We start from the raw sequence: 20,000 nt of genomic DNA on the forward strand, positions 1-20,000 counted from the left end.
GCGAAAATCACTCCTGACAGTCGACAAAGAGATTTATCAAAATCAAAACAAAAACGTAAAACATAAGATCAATTAAGCAAAGTCGTCTTTTTGCAACACAACACTTTGATCAACGACTGTCGCACTTCAAAGGCGTTATATTCCATCACCAACTCGTTGACTGGAAAGTCTACTACACATTCCAAATCCACATTTCCCACTTCGGTTCCAGCGGGAGATATTCCTGAACTATTCGGAAATTTCTTTCGGGGAAACGGTAACTTCAATTAGAAAGAAACTAGATAGCAATTCATACGGAATACGACTTTAAGACCTTTGAAGCCGATGCCTTGTTTTCTTCATTCACTCCTGTTACAGTGGATGATATCAAAGAAATAATCAAATCGTCACATCCAAAGACATGCAATCTTGACCCAATACCACAATCGTTACTCATTTATCATATTGATATCCTTTTGCCCTTTATTACTTCAATCATACACGAATCTCTATCTACAGGAATTGTACCACATTCTTTTAAGCAAGCAATTGTGATCCCTTTGCTAAAAAAAAGCAAACCTATCCCCTGAAGAGCTGAAAATTTTTCGTCCCGTTTCAAGTTTACCCTTTCTCTCTAAAATCCTTGAAAAAGTGGTTGCTAGGCAACTTAAAAATCATTTGCTTAGATATAATCTTTACGAACCTTATCAATCTGCCAACAGGCAGGACCACAATACGGAAACTGCCCTAATTAAAATTAATAATGATTTTTTTTTTGTGTTGCAGATGCTGGAAAAATATCCATCTTAGCGCTGTTAGACTAAGCGCAGCCTTTGACACCATAGATCACCATAGATCACTCCTTATTAATTACACGTTTGTCAAAGACATTTGGTGGATCAGATAACGCCTTAGAACGGTTTAAGTCTTACACTGGCGGGCTGACACATTCAGTCCTGATAGACAACATCAAATCTAAAACACAAACTTTGAATTATGGAGTACCCCAATGTTCGTTTGAGACCTTTATACTCTCTCTATACACAACCATTGGGAGGAATAATAAGAAAGCATGAGGTCAGCTACCACATGTACGCTGACGACACCCAGGTGTATAGATAGTTCGAAGATGACGTCACCCAGGTCTTTGTTATTGTTTTTTGCCATCCGCGTTCATGAGTAATGCTCACTGAACTGTATTAAACCGACTATAAACGTTCATGGATACACACAGTTTTGTGTGTTGGTCCGTTATACTTCCGGATGGCAATGTTATGAGCTTCTTAGCCAAGCGCATACTATCTATAGCTCTATCTATCCGTCTGAATTAGATTCCTTAATTAAAAACCTGGAAATTTGTATAGAAGATGTGAAAAACTGGATGACAATAAATAGGCTCAAAATGAACGAAGAGAGAAGGGAAGTTATTTTGTGTGGTCCAAAAATATAATAAAAAATGAGCATAAGCATTTTATTACAATTGAAAACAAAAAAGTCCATTTTACTGACAGAGCCAGAAATCTGGGTGTTTACTTTGATTCTACCCTTTTCATGCATTGCCATATCGATAATTTATGTAAGTCTTTATACGTCGAGCTCAAAATAATTTCACAATTAGCGATTTTTTTAAAATCAAAAAGCTATTCAAACCCCCATTTCTTCTTCGATGTTTTCTAGACTTAATTACTGTAACATGCCAAATAATGTTGTCAGCAAATTGCAGCGCATTCAAAATCAAGCTGCAAAATTAGTTTTGAAAAGCAAAAAAAAGTGATCATGTCACACCTTTGTTTTGTTCTCTTCACTGGCTCCCTGTTAGATTTAGGATTACTTATAAAAATGCTGTAGTGTGCTGTAATCATCTTAATGAAACTTCTCCAGATATCAGATTTGATTAACATCCATCTCTCAATCACGAATATATTATATGTTCCTAAAAAGAATCTAAGACCTATGCTGATCTTGCATTCATTCATGCTGCTTCCGCTGTCTGGAATTCTTTACCAGTCAGTGTTAGGAGCGGGGTTGTGGATTCTCAGTCATCTTCTTAAAAGAAATTAAAATCTCATCTTATGAGAAGCCCACTAGATAAAATAAAACATCCTATTTTTTATAAGATATACCTTTGTTACATCAGAATTCTCATGACATGATATTATAATCTCCCTTCATCTGCCATTATTGTTAAATGCCCTTATATGATTTATATTCAATAATTCGTGTTAACAGATATTTTTTCTTCTATGTGTGCATATGCACGTTTCCTTTCTGCATGTGTGTGTCGTTGTGAGGGCATGTTTGTGTTTGTGTGTGTGTGTGTGTGTGTGTGCGAGCGCTTGTATAAATGGGTGTAGGTACGTGTGTACCCAATGTTTATAATGATGTTTTACAATTTTGTGAGCCTAGAGGTGTTATCTCAACGGGATTGGGCGCTAAACAACTAAACTCTTATTATTATTATTATTATTATTATTATTATTATTATTATTATTATTATTATTATTATTATTTATTATTGTTAATATTATTATCATTACTATTAGTATCATTACTATTATTATTATTCCTAGTTTTATTATTATTTTTATCATTATTATTATAATTGTTATTATTATTATTATTATTATTATTATTATTATTATTATTATTATTATTATTATTATTATTATTATTATTATTATTATTATTATTATTACTATTAGTATCATTACTATTTTTATTATTACTGGCATTATCATTATTTGTTTCATTATTATTATGATAAAACGTTAGCGTGGCGTCGGTTTATGAGTAGAGGGGTCCCTAGGAAAGATAAGGGCATCTCAGTGAAGTACCCTACTTTGGACACACACGTAGTTCAAAATTTGGCAAAAATTTAAAAAAAAAACATAAATCCAAATGACCTCCAGCCTGGCAAAAACTCTGAAACCTGGGACTTCCGGATCGGTATTTGAGGACGTGTTATCTGGCCAGATTTATACATAAGAGTTATTATCATCATCATTATTATGAATCTGTAAGGCATTGTACGAAGAAGGTTGCTATGGCTTTTGCTCAATACCATTCTTATTTTCCTTACCCAAAAAAATATAACTTACCTTTTTTATCGTCTGAGTTGAATGAGGTAGAACGCTCAAACCAAAAGACCAACTGATGAATGGCATTTCACAACTCACGCGGACGTTTTATAAATTATACGAGTCAATCAAACTGTGGACATTACAAATTAACTCTGGTACTCTGGAAAAACTCGGATTACAAAATTTAGCCAGAAAACTCGTCCTCTTAAAATATCGGTCTGTTTATACGATACTCATTTTGGCAAAAGCGTTCAAATCTGAGACTTAGAGAAGTCTTTCTTAAAATCCCAGGTTTGAGAGTTTTTGCCAAGAAGAGGGTCATTTGAATCCATCGATGTTTGGATGATTTTCCTGGCCAAATTTTTATATACGTGTTTTTCCAGAGTACGATCTTTGATGGCTATTTACTTTCTGTACAATGTCTTCTTATCGATGGTCATCACGGAAACCAATTATAATTTGATCTCTGAGAAAAAATATTTCTTTGCGTATCAAGTTATCAAAATGCCAAATGGAATTTCTTGGACAGGGGGTTGGACTTTCTATGATCTTTTAAAATAAATTTGAGAATATGTAAGGTCACTCACGTTTTTTTTTTTTTTTTTTTGTTTTTGCCGATACAATTGTTTCTATGTCCTCCATTTGACACTACGGATAAATGTCGACCGACGACATAGAAGACATAGAAACAAATGTATCGGGGGGGAAATAAAGTGAGTGACCTTATTTCTTTTTATAAGCTCTAACCAACATTATCGAGCACTCTCGTACCTACAAGTACCCACCAACACTCATATATATATATATATATATATATATATATATATATATATATATATCGCAACATCCATTACACGTGCTCAAAACGTTTTACAAGGGGGTCCCTATGCAGCACTTAAGATGTAGGAAGAGACATTACGCCTGTTAGGCGATAGTAGAATATTTTCCGACAGAGACAACGATGTTAACGACCAGGTACTCATTTTACACCAAAGTACGTTGAGAGAATGTGAGTAAACAGCCTTTGTGAAGGAATCAACTGAACGCCGCTTAGAGCGAGTCTCGAACCTATGATCTTTCTCGGGGGACATACCGATGTTGCATTTGTTAGTTTGCGTGTTTGTGTATGGGAGATGTATTATTATTATTATTATTATTATTATTATTATTATTATTATTATTATTATTATTATTATTATTATTATTATTATTATTATTATTATTATTATTATTATTATCATTATCATCATCATCATCATCATCATCATCATCATCATCATCATCATCATCATCATCTCATCATCATCACTATTATTATTATTATTATTATTATTATTATTATTATTATTATTATTATTATTATTATTATTATTATTATTATTATCATTATTGTTATTAATATATAATCTTTGAACTTGTATTGATTTTTGTCAACGAGTTCTTCACAATAGATTGACTTTAGGGATGCTGTTATCAAGAACAAGCGTCGAAAGCCAATACAAGTTCAAAAAATATTTTATTACACCTCCTATTTAAAAATAACAGTCAGCAAATACTACTCTGGAATAAATTCAGAAATTGTGTAATTATTTAACCCTCTCCTTACCGGCCATTTTCAGAATTTTCCCCTATAGATCTACACCCAACACAAAAATATTTTTTCTTACTCAAACAGGAATGCAAGTTACATTCTAAACATAATATTATAAAGCAAATTGAGCCCGGTTTTATAGCAATAACAAAATAAAATTATTTAAAGTTGGTGATGTAAAATAGAAATCAGAATGAGATTTTATTGGTTTTATCGTAACGAATGTGACGATTTTCCAATGGTTGGTATGGAGAGGGGTGAATGGAATCTTTAATTAAGAGAGCTGCCATTAATTGACAAAACATTTGATCGGTTTCTTGGGCGTCGAATTATGACACTAACAATAGCCAGTTCCCATCATCCATTTTATTCTTCTTTCTTTCATTCATTCATTCCATTAGTGAATACTCATCTCATCGATTATGTCCCTTAGTTTGTCGTCTACAATCAGTGTCATGATATTTCAAGACCTTTTAAAAAAAGTAGTGCCCCTCGTTGCTACGTTTCCGATATGCAAGCGTCAATTTATGGGCCTATAAAGGCCCATAGCAACCTAGAATCTAGCAACCATAGAATCTAGCAACCTCCCTTTGCACTTACTACAGATAGTATGCGCTTGGCTTGGAAGCTCACAACATTGCCATCCGGAAGTATAACCGACCAACCAACACACAAAACTCTTGTGTAACCATGAACTTTTATTGTTTGACTAAAACAGTTAAGGGAAAATTACTCATAAACGTGGATGGCAAAAAACAATAACAAAGACCCGAGTGACGTCAACTTCATTCTATCTATAAGTTCACGTTTGTTTTATTTACTTATTGGTTTGTTGTACGGAGGGGAAGTGCTGTACTGGTTTGGTTCAGTCAGATTATTAATAAGTGGCTCGTCTTTTGATTCTTTTCTCATCTGCCCCTCAATGCACAGCAAAAAAAAAAATCATATGAACCTCTGAATCAATATGTATTAATTAAAAAATAGTTTTTGACTAATTTTAAAACAATATAATAGGATTTCGCTTATTACAGCTATATTAAGCTCGATAAATGGTAAGGTTCAGAACTCATATATGATTTACAGTATCAAAATTATGAATTTTCCACTCATCCATTCCGAAGGAACTTGTTAAAATGGAGTGTTCGGTTAATTGAAACTTATTTGGTGTACATACAGTTTCTGTATATGTAAAGACTAATGGCAATCCGTATCTATCAGACATCTACATTTGATAACTATCAATACGCATTACTGATAAATACAAATGAGTGTGAACATTATGCGCTTCCAACACTATTTTGATTGCAAAACTTTGAGAAATAGTTTCTGTTTATGCCAAAGATGATTACATAATTTTAATGTGGACTGGTCAGAAGAAGAAATTCAACAATTTATCATACAGTGTTTCCACAAATATGTACATGTGTTGAACAACAACAACAACAACCACTATAATAATAATAATAATAATAATAATAATAATAATAATAATAATAATAATAATAATAATAATAATAATAATAATAATAATAATAATAATAATAATAATAATGATAATAATAATAATAATAATAATAATAATAATAATAATAATAATAATAATAATAATAATAATAATAATATATAATAATAATAATAATAATAATGATAATATAATAATAATAATAATAATAATATAATAATAATAATAATAATAATAATAATAATAATAATAATAATAATAATAATAATAATAATAATAATAATAATAATAATAATAATAATAATAAAAACAATAATAATAATAATAATAATAATAATAATAATAATAATCATCATCATAATAATCATAATAATCATAATAATAATAATAATAATAATAATAATAATAATATCAATCATCATCATCATCATCATCATCATCATCATCATCATCATCATCATAATAATAATAATAATAATAATAATAATAATAATAATAATAATAATAATAATAATAATAATAATAATCATAATCATAATAATCATAATAATAATAATATCAACAACAACAACAAAGAAATACTGGAGAAATCCAACATCACATTCTGATGAAAGGAGAAATGGAACGACTAGGGAAAGATTTTGTGGCATCACTCTATCCAATGAAATGTATTTTTCCTCCACTTTGCGAAGGGTGGAGCATGCCTTTTCCCCAGTCTTCCCTTGTTATATTGTTTCTTATCTCGTTGTTGAGAGTAAATTTGGTGTTCCATATCCACCTATCATCTTTTCTTTACTTGGGTCCAAATGAACTCGACTAGATTGAGCTCACAGCGATAGAGGGGAAGTTGGACAACCTCGTGTCTATACTCTTTGATTAGACAATCCGCTTTGAAAACTGTTTTGGGTTTGTTTCTTTTTATCAAGGCGTGCAGTTAGGCCTTTAATAAATGGTAGAATATGTAGTGCTGCCTGGTTGAAGCCATGAAATCATGTCAGCCTTTTTAGTTGCCAAAGTTGGCGCCTTGAAGTAATCAAGGGTTACCAAATGGTAGAGTTGCCCTATACAATACAGCTGGGTCGTAGAGAGAAGGAAGCAAAATGCTTTTGGCCAGTCTACAAACACCCCTGCATTGATGCCAGAATGATATTCTCTAACTTCCAGATGCGGAGAAGAAAAAATGATATAGCATCCCTCTAAATACCCATTTTCTTCATCACCTGCAAGAATAACAACGATCTTCTGTCCAGAACCGGTGGGTCTTTTTCTACCCAAATTATCAGACCTTCATTTCTTTGTCTGTTGTATGGTTACGTTCACCCAGCTCCATACATCTATGAATGATATCCATATCAAAGTTGTCTAGGATCCTTTTCCTACCACGTCGTTCCATAATAGTGAGCTCTCTGTCTTATTTCGGTAACCATTTCTTCAGTGTTCTGAATCTGAATCTGAATGTTACTCCAAGTCGATTCAATTCTGAGTATTTGTATTCGAGGGCGAAGAGAGTTGTTGAATGCGATAACCATTGTTGGTGTTTTGGCTGAAGGATTATGAAAATTTTCGTTTGAATGTGTCTAAATCGGCTGTGTTCAAACATGATCCGGGAAGCGCGCTCCGGCCTTTGATAATGCGGGGTGCAAATGAGTATTTGAAGATGTTTGAGTTAGTAGATTGGTGTTTTTTTAGAGGGGTTTTCTTTGAATGCTTGAATTTCGTTGTGTGCCTAGCTGTCCTAGTGAGATGGCCGTCATTGCGTTTGTAATTTTGAACATGAGAGTTAGTCGTTGTTCTTTCCGTCTATCTTGTAGGGGAGTCCGTCCAAGCTATGTGATCATGTCTGTTAAGCTGCAATGGGGGGGGGGGGGGCTGTAGTCATTGAAGACAAATATTGCAGTGCGGCGCTGGCAGCTTCATTTGCTTTTATATCCGATTGTAGGTATGGGTCCCAAACTGTACAGGAACAGTCTAAGATTGATCTTACGAGTGTAATGAAGGCAATTTCTTTGAGGTTTGCATGACAATGTCTGATGTTCCTTTTGACGAATCCTAGCGCTGAATTTGCTTTATTTATTTTTTGTTGATGTGTGCTTGCCTTTTTAGGTTTTCTTGTATAATGATGCCTAAATATGGATTTTCTGTAACTTGTTCCACGGTGCTATTGTTCAGTGTGGACTTGAATCTAAGTGGTATTTTAATGCGGGATATTTCCACCTTATGATATTTTGTTTCATCGAAACGCATGCCCCAGGTGTCTGCCCATTGTTCGAGATTTTGTAAGTCTGCTTGCAATTGTATTTGATCTGATGGTGATTTGATGTGTCTATAGAGGAGACACAGTCATATGCAAAGAGCCTTGTTTGAGATACTACAACATGGGGAAGGCCATTTGTGTAGCAGAGGAAGAGTATCGGAATTAAAATGTCCCTTGTGGTACTCCAGAGTCAACTTGACAGGATGATGCTGAAGATGATGATGATGATGATGATGATGATGATGATGATAATGATGATGATGATGATGATGATGATGATGATGATGATGATGATGATGATGAACTTTTGACAATAACTTGCTGTGTTCTTTGCGTCAGAAATGATGTAAGCCACTTGTGGATATTACCTCTTATACCGTAACTTTCTAATTTATAAAGGAGCTTTTTGTGCGGGACGGTGTCAAATGCTAAAGTCTAAGATGTTTAGATCAGTTTGTATTTTCTTGTCAAAAGATTTCATGAGCTCATGCATAGTTTCGATTAATTGGCTTTCACAGGAATGTCCACTTCTGAAACCATACTGTAGAGGTGTTGATATTATGTGATGGCGTAGTATGTGCTCCAATATCTAAAAACAGACATGTTAAAGATACATGCTGTAGTTTGATAACACACGTTTACTGTCTTTCTTGAAAACTAGTATTATGTTTGCGTTTTGGTTATGAAATTCCAAGTCCATAGCTTATGGCTTATCGATAGATACTAGAAGACTTCTTTTCGCACCTTTACAAGAGTGGAACAGGACGCGATTTCATATCGCATCGTATGGTTTAAGAGTTTATAGGTCTTAAAAACCTTTAAATGCTTTGTGAAACGTTCGTGTATAGACGTCTAGACGTCTAGATACAATTTTTCAAATTTGTAAAAGCAACATTCATTGTTTATTTGACCATTTAAAAATATGACATTAAAAGGGAGAAAAATGGAAAAGAATGAACCATCAGACAGTATCGTAACAAAATATATATTTTATAGGTAATATTCAATGTAATGTAATGTAATAACTAATTTTGATAGCGCACAGAATCCACAATTTTGAGATGGTAAATTCTCGAAAGCTCTCGGATATTTTAATGGTTCTTTTTTTTTTTTTTGTTATTGACTGACGAAGTATTTTGAGCCCAAAACGTTCCGTACATGGTATTTTGATCTTTTCAACAACAACAGAATTAGTTTTGAAGCTGGTACATTCATTTTTGTTCATACCATATCATAATGTCATTATACTAGGGTAAACAAAGCAGCTTGGGGTCGCATGTCGCATGATGGGTAGCTTCCACAGGTTATATCCGTTCAAATCCTAAATCCGAAAGTTTTTGACTCAAACTCACATATCAAGATCTGCGGCTATGTGGTCTAGTGTTATGACACTCGCTTTCGGATCGGAAGGTCCTGGGTTCGAGCCTCATTCGGCGCATAGTTCAGTTCTTTTAGAAGGCTCTTTACTCTCATTCTCTCACCCTACTCAGGTGTAAAATGAGTACCTGGCCGTTAACAGCGTTGTCTCTGTCCGAAAAAAATGTAATATCGCCTAATAGGCGTCATGTTCCTTCCTAAATGTTAAATGTTGCTGTTGGCCAGTGACCCCTTGTAAAGCTCTTTGAGCACGTTTAGTGGATATTGCGCTATATAAAATCTCAATTAAAAAGAGAAAAAAATTCAACAAATAAAATACAAAGCAATATTGATTCCCAACAGCTTCAAAAAAGAACAAAATTCCAAACACGGAATGCTTTGGTCTCATAACCCTTCTTCAGCCAACAACAAAAATAAACAAGAAAGACATAAATCCATTACTAAATTCCAGATTGACGACAATTCGTCGATCTAGAATTTAGTAATGTATTTATGTCTTTCTTGTTTTTTGTTGTTGACTGTAGAAGGGTTTTGAGCCATAAACGTTCCATGTTTGTATTTTGTTCTTTTTTGAAGCTGTTGTATATTCATTTTTGTATTTTTATTTGTTAATTACACGCGATTATAGATTGTGTTTAGTTTTTGGGTCTGCTGTTATAATGATGAATTTGTATTATTGTCTCCTTGTCAATGCAAGAAATGCTTGCTTATATGTCGAACTCATTCTGTAATAGACGAGAATATTGATGGCAGAGTTAATACTTTCGAGACACAACATCCCCGCAACAAGCACACTGAACATGTTATCAGCGTATGAAATTTGATATTTTGGTCGGAGGTAGAAGAGAAGAAAAACGCTAAGAATATCTGGTGCATTGCAGACCATGAATATGACAGAAATCGCAGTGATCATTTTTACTAATCTGATTTCTTTCGATTCAAAATTAGTCTTCTGTGGGGGTTTGGCATGTGAGTTCTTTTTATCTGGCGTGTCAGAAGCTGTCTGATCGTCAGTTATTTGACTGGACCTTTTACTATCTTGGATAGTTGGTATTTTACTCAGTTCTTCTGAACTCGGATCGCAGCTATTGCCATTTTGTTTGCCAGTCTTTGTTGATTTTGTTGCTGATGAGGAAGCCGCTTTCACAATAGACTTCCGCCATGAAGCGGAAAGTTTGATGCGATAGACTGTAATTTGTGTTACAGCCAAACACGATCAGCAAAGTGAGAGGTCGAAGAGTGAAGGCATGAAGTTTATCAGAAGCGTCTATAGTTTTGAAATGGGATTCTGTCGGCACGAAAATGAATCCAGTTTTATTTGTTGACGAGTCAGTTACTTTTTGCACGCCTAGAGTTAAAAACGTTGGTAAGAAGGAAGCGATGGCAACCACCGCTATGCATGTTGTGATGATTGCTGATCTTTTCGCAGAAAATATGAATTTCACCTTCAATGGAAACAGTACACACATGCATCTTTCAAAAGCAATGTAGGCCGTAATCCAGCTCGTAATTTGCATGCACATAATATGCGGCCAGATCACCGCAGTGTCAAAAAAGTCTTTAGGGGTAAAGAAAATTCCGACATGTCCCAGGTGGAACACTGCGTAGTTGATGCTGTTACAAAAGACAGGAAGCAGACAGCCAATGTCAGCAAAGGCCAAGGCAAGAAGAGAGACATTGCTACTGCTTGACAGCACCCCCTGTCGGATGAAGACAAGGATGTTGATGGCATTAGCGACGAGTCCGAGTGCACTGGTTATTCCACAGAGAAAGATGGTGATGACAATATCAACTGCGTCCACCACAAAATCGCTAACAAAAGAATCTAGCCTCTGTTCCTCCTGTGCTTGTTGTCCTTTGTCATCTCCAATTTGAAACAATTCTGAAGAAACCGGTGTCGGAATGGGGAATTGTTTGGTTGTTACAATGTCGGTTGTGTAGAATGCGTATCCTCGGGTGGTGGATGCCATTTTTGTAATTGAATTTAATACAGGAGCCGCCTTTAATCAACCTTGAATAAAAACAAAGATGTTAGGTAAATAGCTGTGTGGACTGTAAGAAATGATTAACCAAAAATGAATATATTCGTAGTAGCTTTTGAAAAGTGTCAAAAAGTGTCAAATAAGGAGATCAGGAACAGAGTAAATATCCCTTATTTAAGTAAAATGGTGACCCTCAGAAAAGATGGAGATGGATAAGACATGTCTTAAGAATACCGAACAACTGCTTCCCTCTTGTGGTTTTAACATGGACACCTGATGTCAAGAGGACGAGAGGAAGACCAAGAGGAACATGGAGGATGACATTTGAAAAGGAAAGAAACATAATGGGATCTAGATCCTGGAGTGAGAGGCCTGTGTTGTTGTGGCCAACAGGACTCAAGATTAAAATGGGTTCATGGACCTTTTCTCCACGAGGAGAGATGGGAATAATTCAGGCCAAGTGAAGCTTTAAAAAAAAATCAAAACAACTTAAAACGAAATCGACGTGTTATCCATGTCTGGTAATCTAAATTGTCATTGGCTCATTGCTGTATATGTGGCCCCTATGGGCTGTCTCAAAAAGATGGCCTTTGCACTAAATTAAACCTTAAAAAATGAAATATAATAAAATTCTTTTCCCCTTTATAGATAGTATGCGCTTGGCTAAGAAGCTCACACCATTGCCATCCTGAAGTATAACGGGCAAACACACAAAACTCTGTTTAACCATCAACTTTTATAGTCTGGATAATACAGTTAAGAGAGAATTACTCACAAACATAGATGGCAAAAAAACAATAACAATGGCCTGAGTGACATCATCTTCGTTCTAATTATATTCGACAATAAAAATGATGGTCATATTTAATTAACGGTACGTCTAAACGGAACTTCTCTTGTCGACATATGCCGATTCACGATGTCCCACATCCACTGCATCTAATCTTTGCTCGTCGGACCGTGTACGAAAAGTCTGTAGTACGCCTGCATAGGCCATTAGTCCTTCTTTTGTGTGGGAATGAGGTGAAGTTTGGCTAGTCTGGATTGTCTCTTCTCAATCCAGTCTAGGGTGGGACCAAGTGTAGCCATCGTGAACTTACAGCCTGACACAAAGACTGTAGCCATCGTTAACTTACAGCCTGACACAAAGACTGTAGCCATCATTAACTTACAGCCTGACACAAAGACGGTAGCCATCGTTAACTTACAGCCTGACACAAAGACTGTAGCCATCGTTAACTTACAGCCTAACACAAAGACGGTAGCCATCGTTAACTTATAGCCTGACACGAAGACTGTAGCCATCGTTAACTTATAGCCTGATAATAAGACTGTAGCCATCGTTAACTTATAGCCTGACACAAAGACTGTAGCCATCGTTAACTTACAGCCTGATAATAAGACTGTAGCCATCGTTAACTTACAGCCTGACACAAAGACTGTAGCCATCGTTAACTTACAGCCTGACACAAAGACTGTAGCCATCGTTAACTTACAGCCTGACACAAAGACGGTAGCCATCGTTAACTTATAGCCTGACACTAAGACTGTAGCCATCGTTAACTTATAGCCTGATAATAAGACTGTAGCCATCGTTAACTTATAGCCTGATAATAAGACCGTAGCCATCGTTAACTTATAGCCGGACACTAAGACTGTAGCCACCGATAACTTATAGCCTGATAATAAGACCGTAGCCATCGTTAACTTATAGCCGGACACTAAGACTGTAGCCACCGATAACTTATAGCCTGATAATAAGACTGTAGCCATTGTTAACTTACAGCCTGACACTAAGACTGTAGCCATCGTTAACTTATAGCCTGATAATAAGACTGTAGCCATCGTTAACTTATAGCCTGACAGAAAGACTGTAGCCATCGTTAACTTACAGCCTGATAATAAGACTGTAGCCACCGATAACTTATAGCCTGATAATAAGACTGTAGCCATCGTTAACTTATAGCCTGATAATAAGACCGTAGCCATCGTTAACTTATAGCCTGACACTAAGACTGTAGCCACCGATAACTTATAGCCTGATAATAAGACTGTAGCCATTGTTAACTTACAGCCTGACACTAAGACTGTAGCCACCGATAACTTATAGCCTGATAATAAGACTGTAGCCATCGTTAACTTACAGCCTGACACAAAGACTGTAGCCATCGTTAACTTACAGCCTGACACAAAGACGGTAGCCATCGTTAACTTATAGCCTGATAATAAGACTGTAGCCACCGATAACTTATAGCCTGACACTAAGACCGTAGCCATCGTTAACCTACAGATAGTTCGAAGTTGACGTCACTCAGTTCTTTGTTTTTGTTTTGTTTTGTTTTTTTGCCATCCACGTTTATGAGTAATTCTCACTAAACTGAAGACGCCAGACTATAAACGATAATGGTTACACAGAGTTTTGTGTGTTGGTCGTTATACTTCCGGATGGCCATGTTATGAGCTTCTTAGCCAAGCACATACCATCTATAGATAATATTCGCTTGGCTAAGAAACTCATAACATTGCCATCCGGAGGTATAACGGATCAACACACAAAACTGTGTGTTTTCATGAACGTTTATAGTCGGGTTAATACAGTTTAGTGAGCATTACTCATAAACGCGGATGGCAAAAAAACAAAGACCTGAGTGATGTCATCTTCGAACTATCTATAAGTTTACAATGGCGACGAATCAAGTCTGATTAGTTTAAATATGTACAAGGAATGAGATATGTCATTGTTTTAACCAACTCGCCTGTCTGAGGGGTATATGAAAAATATTGTCAAAGAAGACAGGATAAAACACGAAAAAATAATCCCAGAAAAATCAGCCTTTTACTTATCACGTTCGAACCTCAAACCTCCATATGGTCGAAAAGGCATGCTACCATACCTCGATAGAGATTACTCCATCATGGGGAAGTGAATGGAAACATCATAAAATATGCTAAATTGGCAACTCGGTTTGTGACGTGGATGCGACCATTATTCCGAGATGATGTGTAAATTAAGAACCACATTAATTAATTTTGAAAGTGAAAAGACGTTGTTTAGAAAGTAATCCGAGAGAATAATGACCGTATTGGTATCTACATAAAGGAAACTAGTCTGCCTAATTGTTTTGGGAGGGGATTATTGATTTACTGATTGGCTTTTGTTTGCATTTTTGTTTTGATTTTGTTTTTGGTTTGTTTGTTTGTTTGTTTTTTTTTTTGGGGGGGGGGGAGTGTTGTTTTTTAAAATTGTTTTTTTGTTGTTTTTTTTTTTTTTGTTTTTTGTTGTTTTTTTTTAATACATTTTTTAGCCTCGCTCGGCGCATAGTTGAGTCCTTGGTAAAGTCTCTTTACTCACGTTCTCTCACCTTACTCAAATGTAAAATGAGTACCTGGCCTGTCGAAAAACAATTTTAATATTGCCTAATAGGCGTCATGTCTCGTTCTACACGTTACGTGTTGCTGTTGGTTAAGCACCCTTTGTAAAGCGCTTTGAGCACATTTAGTGGATATTGCGCTATATAAAATAAGCTCACAAGATAACAAGATGAATGGGACACTACAATGATTATGAAAAGTGTGAATGAACCAGAGCCAGACAAAGCGAGAAAGAAAAATACATGGAAAAAAAAATAAAACATTAAAAAAATCAGTCTTCTTCGACTAGGGATCGAACCTCAGACCTCCTGATTATTTTTTTTATTTTAGGGTGACGGTAATTAGGAAGTCAGAGTTTCGATCTCCAGTCTAGTAAAACTGATTTTTGGGATGTTTTTTTTTTTTATTGTGTGTGTGTTTAGTTTTGTTGGGTTTTTATTTGTTGCTTTTTTTGTTATTTTTTTTTTTTTTTTTTGGGGGGGGGGGTATTTATTTGTTGTTTGTTTGGGGTTTTTTTGCTTGCATTTTTCTTTCTTGCTTTGTCTGGCACTGTTTCATAACAAATTGAAAACAAAATCCATCTGTTTATGTTGTGTATATCACACGCGTGAAAGGAAGAGGGGAAAAGAGAGAGAGAGAGAGAGAGAGAGAGAGAGAGAGAGAGAGTATAGTTAGGAGTGAAATATATGTTCAATGTTATAGTTATCATATAACGTTTTAATTCGTTTTTCCATGGTCCTTAGCCAGGTTTCTTTGGGTCTTCCTCGCTTTCTCCTTCCCACCTGCTGTCCAGTACAGGGCTGTCTTGGGAAGTGACCCTTTTCCCATTCTGGCCACATGACCCAGCCAACGCCATCTTCTTCTTTTTATTTGGTTTTCAATGCTAGAGCAGTCAGCTTTCTTTAATATATCCACTGTTTTTATTTTTGTAGACAAAAACCTGTTAAAAATTCTTTTCACGCACTTGTTTTGAAAGGTTTCTAGATTCTGTGTTTTCCAGCTTTCACTCCCAAAAGCAAGTTAATAAATAAATGTTGCTGCTCGAAGCTCGAAGAAATAAATAACAATGTGAAATTGAATGTAAGGTTCAATATATTATACGAAAACAGATAAAATGGACGCTTCGGGTTTCCCCTTTATCAACAAAACAGGATGAATGAAACACGACAGACGAATGAGATAATGTGGTAATGGCATTGTTAAGATGAATAAACAAAAACATTGATGGGCAGGAAATACGAGTAGTATGTTAAGTAGTTAAGATGAATAAATAAAAACATTGATGGGCATTGATTCCTAAGGAACACACTAATTCCTGCCCATCAATGTTTTGGTTTATTCATCTTTAAATGAGAGGTAATTTAATCGTTCGATACTTGGAGGAGCTGTTTTCTAACCTTAGTATGGATTATGTACTTGTTTTGTTGTGGGTTGTTTCCCCTGAGTACATCAGAATAATAGTCTAATGGAATGAAAGCATAAGTGTATTTAACCAAGTCTTGCTTATATACATTAAAGGATCAAATTAGTGTTTGATTCATCATGATTTCTTGACAAAACAGAAACCCGAAACGCCTACATTATCTGCATTCGTTAGATTAAAGTAAAACGTCCAATCCATTCGATTAACTATTCTTTAGAAATATTAGGGTTGGGAATAGAGATGCTGTGCGCTTGGCTAAGAAACTCACAACATTGCCATCGTGAATTATAACGGACCAACGTATAAATCTATGTGTAACCATGAACGTTTCAGTTTAGTGAGAATTACTCCTAAACATGGATGGCAATAAACAATAACAAAGATATTGACATTATCTTCGTTCTATCTATAAAATCTGCTAGGGTAAAATAATCGGTCATTTGGTGCTGGGATCACCATCTGGTCACCATGTTGCCAGATTCATTTGCGCGCACCTACGGACATTATCACTGGACTGGTTTTGATCGTTGATGACTCAAAAGATTCATCTTGATCTGTTAATTTCCACAATACACTAATAGTATAGATGAGTGCCTATTCGTAACAGCCTGTATTTTCCCGAAAATGGTTCGGGTTCTCCTCTAGTAACAATAATAATAATAATAATAATAATAATAATAATAATAATAATAATAATAATAATAATAATAATAATAATAATAATAAAATAATAATAATAATAATAAATAATAATAATAATAATAATAATAATAATAATAATAATAATAATAATAATAATAATAATAATAATAATAATAATAATAATAATATATAATAATAATAAATAACAATAATAATAATAACAATAATAATAATATTAATAATAATGAAAATAATGAAAATAATAATAATAATAATAATAATAATAATAATAATAATAATAATAATAATAATAATAATAATAATAATAATAATAATAATAATAATGATGATGATGATGATGATGATGATGATGATGATGATGATGATGATGATGATGATGATGGATAAGTGAATAAATAAATATACAAATAAATTGAAAACTTACAAACTCAACCCAAGTCTGATAGTTATGGATATAGATAGTATGCGCTTGGCTAAGAAGCTTATAACATTGCCATCCGGAAGTATAATGGACCAACACACAAAACTGTGTGTATCAATGAACTTTTATAGTCGAGTTAATACAGTTCAGTAGGCATTACTCATAAACGCGGATGGCAAAAAACAATAACAAAGCCATGAGTGACATCATCTTCGAACTATCTATAGGTGCACGTTTCAGCAACTACTTTATCCCGACATGATAAATCGATTTGAGGAGGTGAGACACCTTATACATGTAACCCACCGCTACAATGTGAGGCTATGTGGTCTTGTGCTATGACACTTTGCTTTCGAATCGGAAGGTCCTGGGTTCGAGCCTCGCTCGGCGCAAAGTTGAGTCTTTGGATAATGCTCTTTACTCACATTAGTTAACAGCGTTGTCTATGTCGGAAAATAAATGTAATATCTCCTAACAGGCGTCATGCTTCGTTCTGATGTTACGTGTTGCTGTTGGTCAGGGACCATTTGTAAAGCGCCTTTAGCGCGTTTAGTTGATATTGCGCTATATAAAAGCTCGATTTAAGCTCAATTTAATCAATACGCTACTCGGGTGGGGTGGTTTTGATGCTAAAAATAGATTTATAGTCAGAGACATCAGACCTCAATAGGATTCAATAGTCTGATGTCACGTCGCCCAGCAACGAGCAGCTTGGTTTTAAACAAAGAAAATCAGTACTTTTTATTCTTTATGCTGGCCAGAAATTTTTCACATGTCATGTGATCAGATGTATAAAAGTCAAAACTCGATCAGATTTATAATGTTTTCTCCTCTGGATACCCTTTACCCTCGTCGGAGAAGTAAGTCTATTTCATAAGGGTGCCCGCCATTGTTCCGATAGTTTAGAACCAACATGTACGTGTTGCTGTTGGCTTTGGCTAGAAACCCCTTGTAAAACAATTTGAGCACGTTAAGTGGATCGCAATGCGATATATATATATATATATATATATATATATATATATATATATATATATATATTATTCTAATCACTCGAAGCAAAAGAATCAGATACTACGGACAATAAATCTTGGCCTGTACGTCCCTGAACGCAGGATTCAGTTCGAGTGGTGAGCGTTGCTAGTCATGGTGCAAAAACTAAAAATTTATCAGCTCACCTCTTTCAAAAATCTTATTTATGCTATGCGTTTAGGTAATATACTCGCAACATACACCAGTCGGATATAACGTACCTACACTCAAAACTATGATAATATGTAAAACTTTCCTAGTCTCATTGATCATTTAAATGGCAGTCCCAATTATTTTTTTTTTAACAATAAGAAAGAGCTGAGTGACGTCAATTTCGTTTCTTCTATATATTTTTCTTCGTTTAAATTATATATTGTTATCTGTTATCGACATTAGAGTGAATGTGTCAAGATTAAACATGAAAAGAAAATGTAGACGGAATTCTACAATTTGAGACCACCTCATGTTTTAGAAGTTATAATAATGGTAACAATCCTAATATTTACAATCGTTTGTGGAAATGGCTATGTTTTGAGGAAAGTTTTATTGATTTTTTTTCAAAACTCTCTGTGATGATAAACATTTCTTATCGTTGTGTTTTCATAATTCACTCTTTCTATATTTATTTTCTTTATGGCAGCCAGTATGTCGCTTTCTTTTTTCCCAATCAAGAGTAAGCAAGCGAAGTAATTCATGAAATTATTTTTCAGACTAAGAAAAATCTGAAATAATTAGAAAGTACAGACTTAAGACTGAAAATGACATGGTGTTAAAGTTATTGAATGATATATTTTTAATAATTATGGCTTTTGTAAGCTCTGCGCCTTACGGGTATGAGAATCGATTGTATTATTATTGTATTATTATTATTTATTTATTTATTTATTTAGAATTACGTCGACGGAAAACCAAGAAAATAGTTGTATATCAACTCTATATTCTTTTAAAGGAGGGGCTGAAAGATGTATCCGTATACAGCTGTTTGTCTTTAGAAAACGTTATCGTAATGTGTAAAAAGTAAAAAAACAAAAATGAATATAACAGCCCCCCCCCCCCCCACAAAAAAAAAAAGAACAAAATACCACAAAACATTTTTGGGCTCAAAACCCCTCTCCAGCCAACCACAACCAAAAAAAAAAACCCAATAAAAACATAAATATATTACTTTTTAAAAAAACATGTGATGACAAGATTTTTCTTCAACAGAGAGGACGTACGAAATATATGGTCGTCGATATGTTGTTTTTTTTTTTTTCTAGTAATGTATTTTTGATGATATTGTTTGGTTTGTTTTGCTTTTTTTTTTTTTTTGTTGGCTGAAGATGAGTTTTGACCCCGAAACGTTTGTGTTTTTAAAATTTTTT

At 34.5% G+C, this 20,000-nt stretch overlaps 3 protein-coding genes across 5 annotated transcripts in view; all 3 read right to left on the reverse strand.

Moving 5' to 3' along the window:
* The window catches only part of LOC144956817 (uncharacterized), a 23,724-nt gene extending 4,973 nt beyond the window's left edge, over nucleotides 1–18,751 (reverse strand). Inside the window, exons 1-2 of the mRNA XM_078887556.1 lie at nucleotides 18,687–18,751; nucleotides 3,078–3,189 (exon numbers count right to left, since the gene is read on the reverse strand). Of these exons, the coding sequence (XP_078743682.1) occupies nucleotides 3,078–3,143 (66 nt within the window). The 5' untranslated portion in view covers nucleotides 3,144–3,189; nucleotides 18,687–18,751. The remainder of the gene's footprint in view (nucleotides 1–3,077; nucleotides 3,190–18,686) is intronic.
* On the reverse strand, nucleotides 9,341–18,853 carry LOC144956818 (uncharacterized). 3 transcript variants are annotated; one of them, XM_078887557.1, is made up of 2 exons: nucleotides 18,783–18,853; nucleotides 9,341–11,754 (listed from the first exon to the last, which is right to left on the reverse strand). In XM_078887557.1, exon 2 carries the CDS (start codon nucleotides 11,711–11,713, stop codon nucleotides 10,829–10,831), a length of 885 nt encoding a protein of 294 aa, XP_078743683.1. In that variant the 5' UTR covers nucleotides 11,714–11,754; nucleotides 18,783–18,853; the 3' UTR covers nucleotides 9,341–10,828. The 3 variants fall into 3 exon arrangements, with proteins under 3 accessions (XP_078743683.1, XP_078743684.1, XP_078743685.1); XM_078887558.1 differs by lacking the exon at nucleotides 18,783–18,853 and adding an exon at nucleotides 18,683–18,751; XM_078887559.1 differs by lacking the exon at nucleotides 18,783–18,853 and adding an exon at nucleotides 18,452–18,589.
* The window catches only part of LOC144956381 (uncharacterized), a 6,926-nt gene continuing 5,134 nt past the window's right edge, over nucleotides 18,209–20,000 (reverse strand). Inside the window, exon 3 of the mRNA XM_078886879.1 lies at nucleotides 18,209–18,233. Coding sequence (XP_078743005.1) covers nucleotides 18,209–18,233 — 25 coding nt within the window. The remainder of the gene's footprint in view (nucleotides 18,234–20,000) is intronic.

Source organism: Berghia stephanieae, chromosome 11, assembly GCF_034508935.2.
Source record: "Berghia stephanieae isolate SIO BIC M18660-M18661 chromosome 11, UCSD_Bste_1.3, whole genome shotgun sequence".
NCBI lineage: Eukaryota > Metazoa > Mollusca > Gastropoda > Nudibranchia > Aeolidiidae > Berghia > Berghia stephanieae.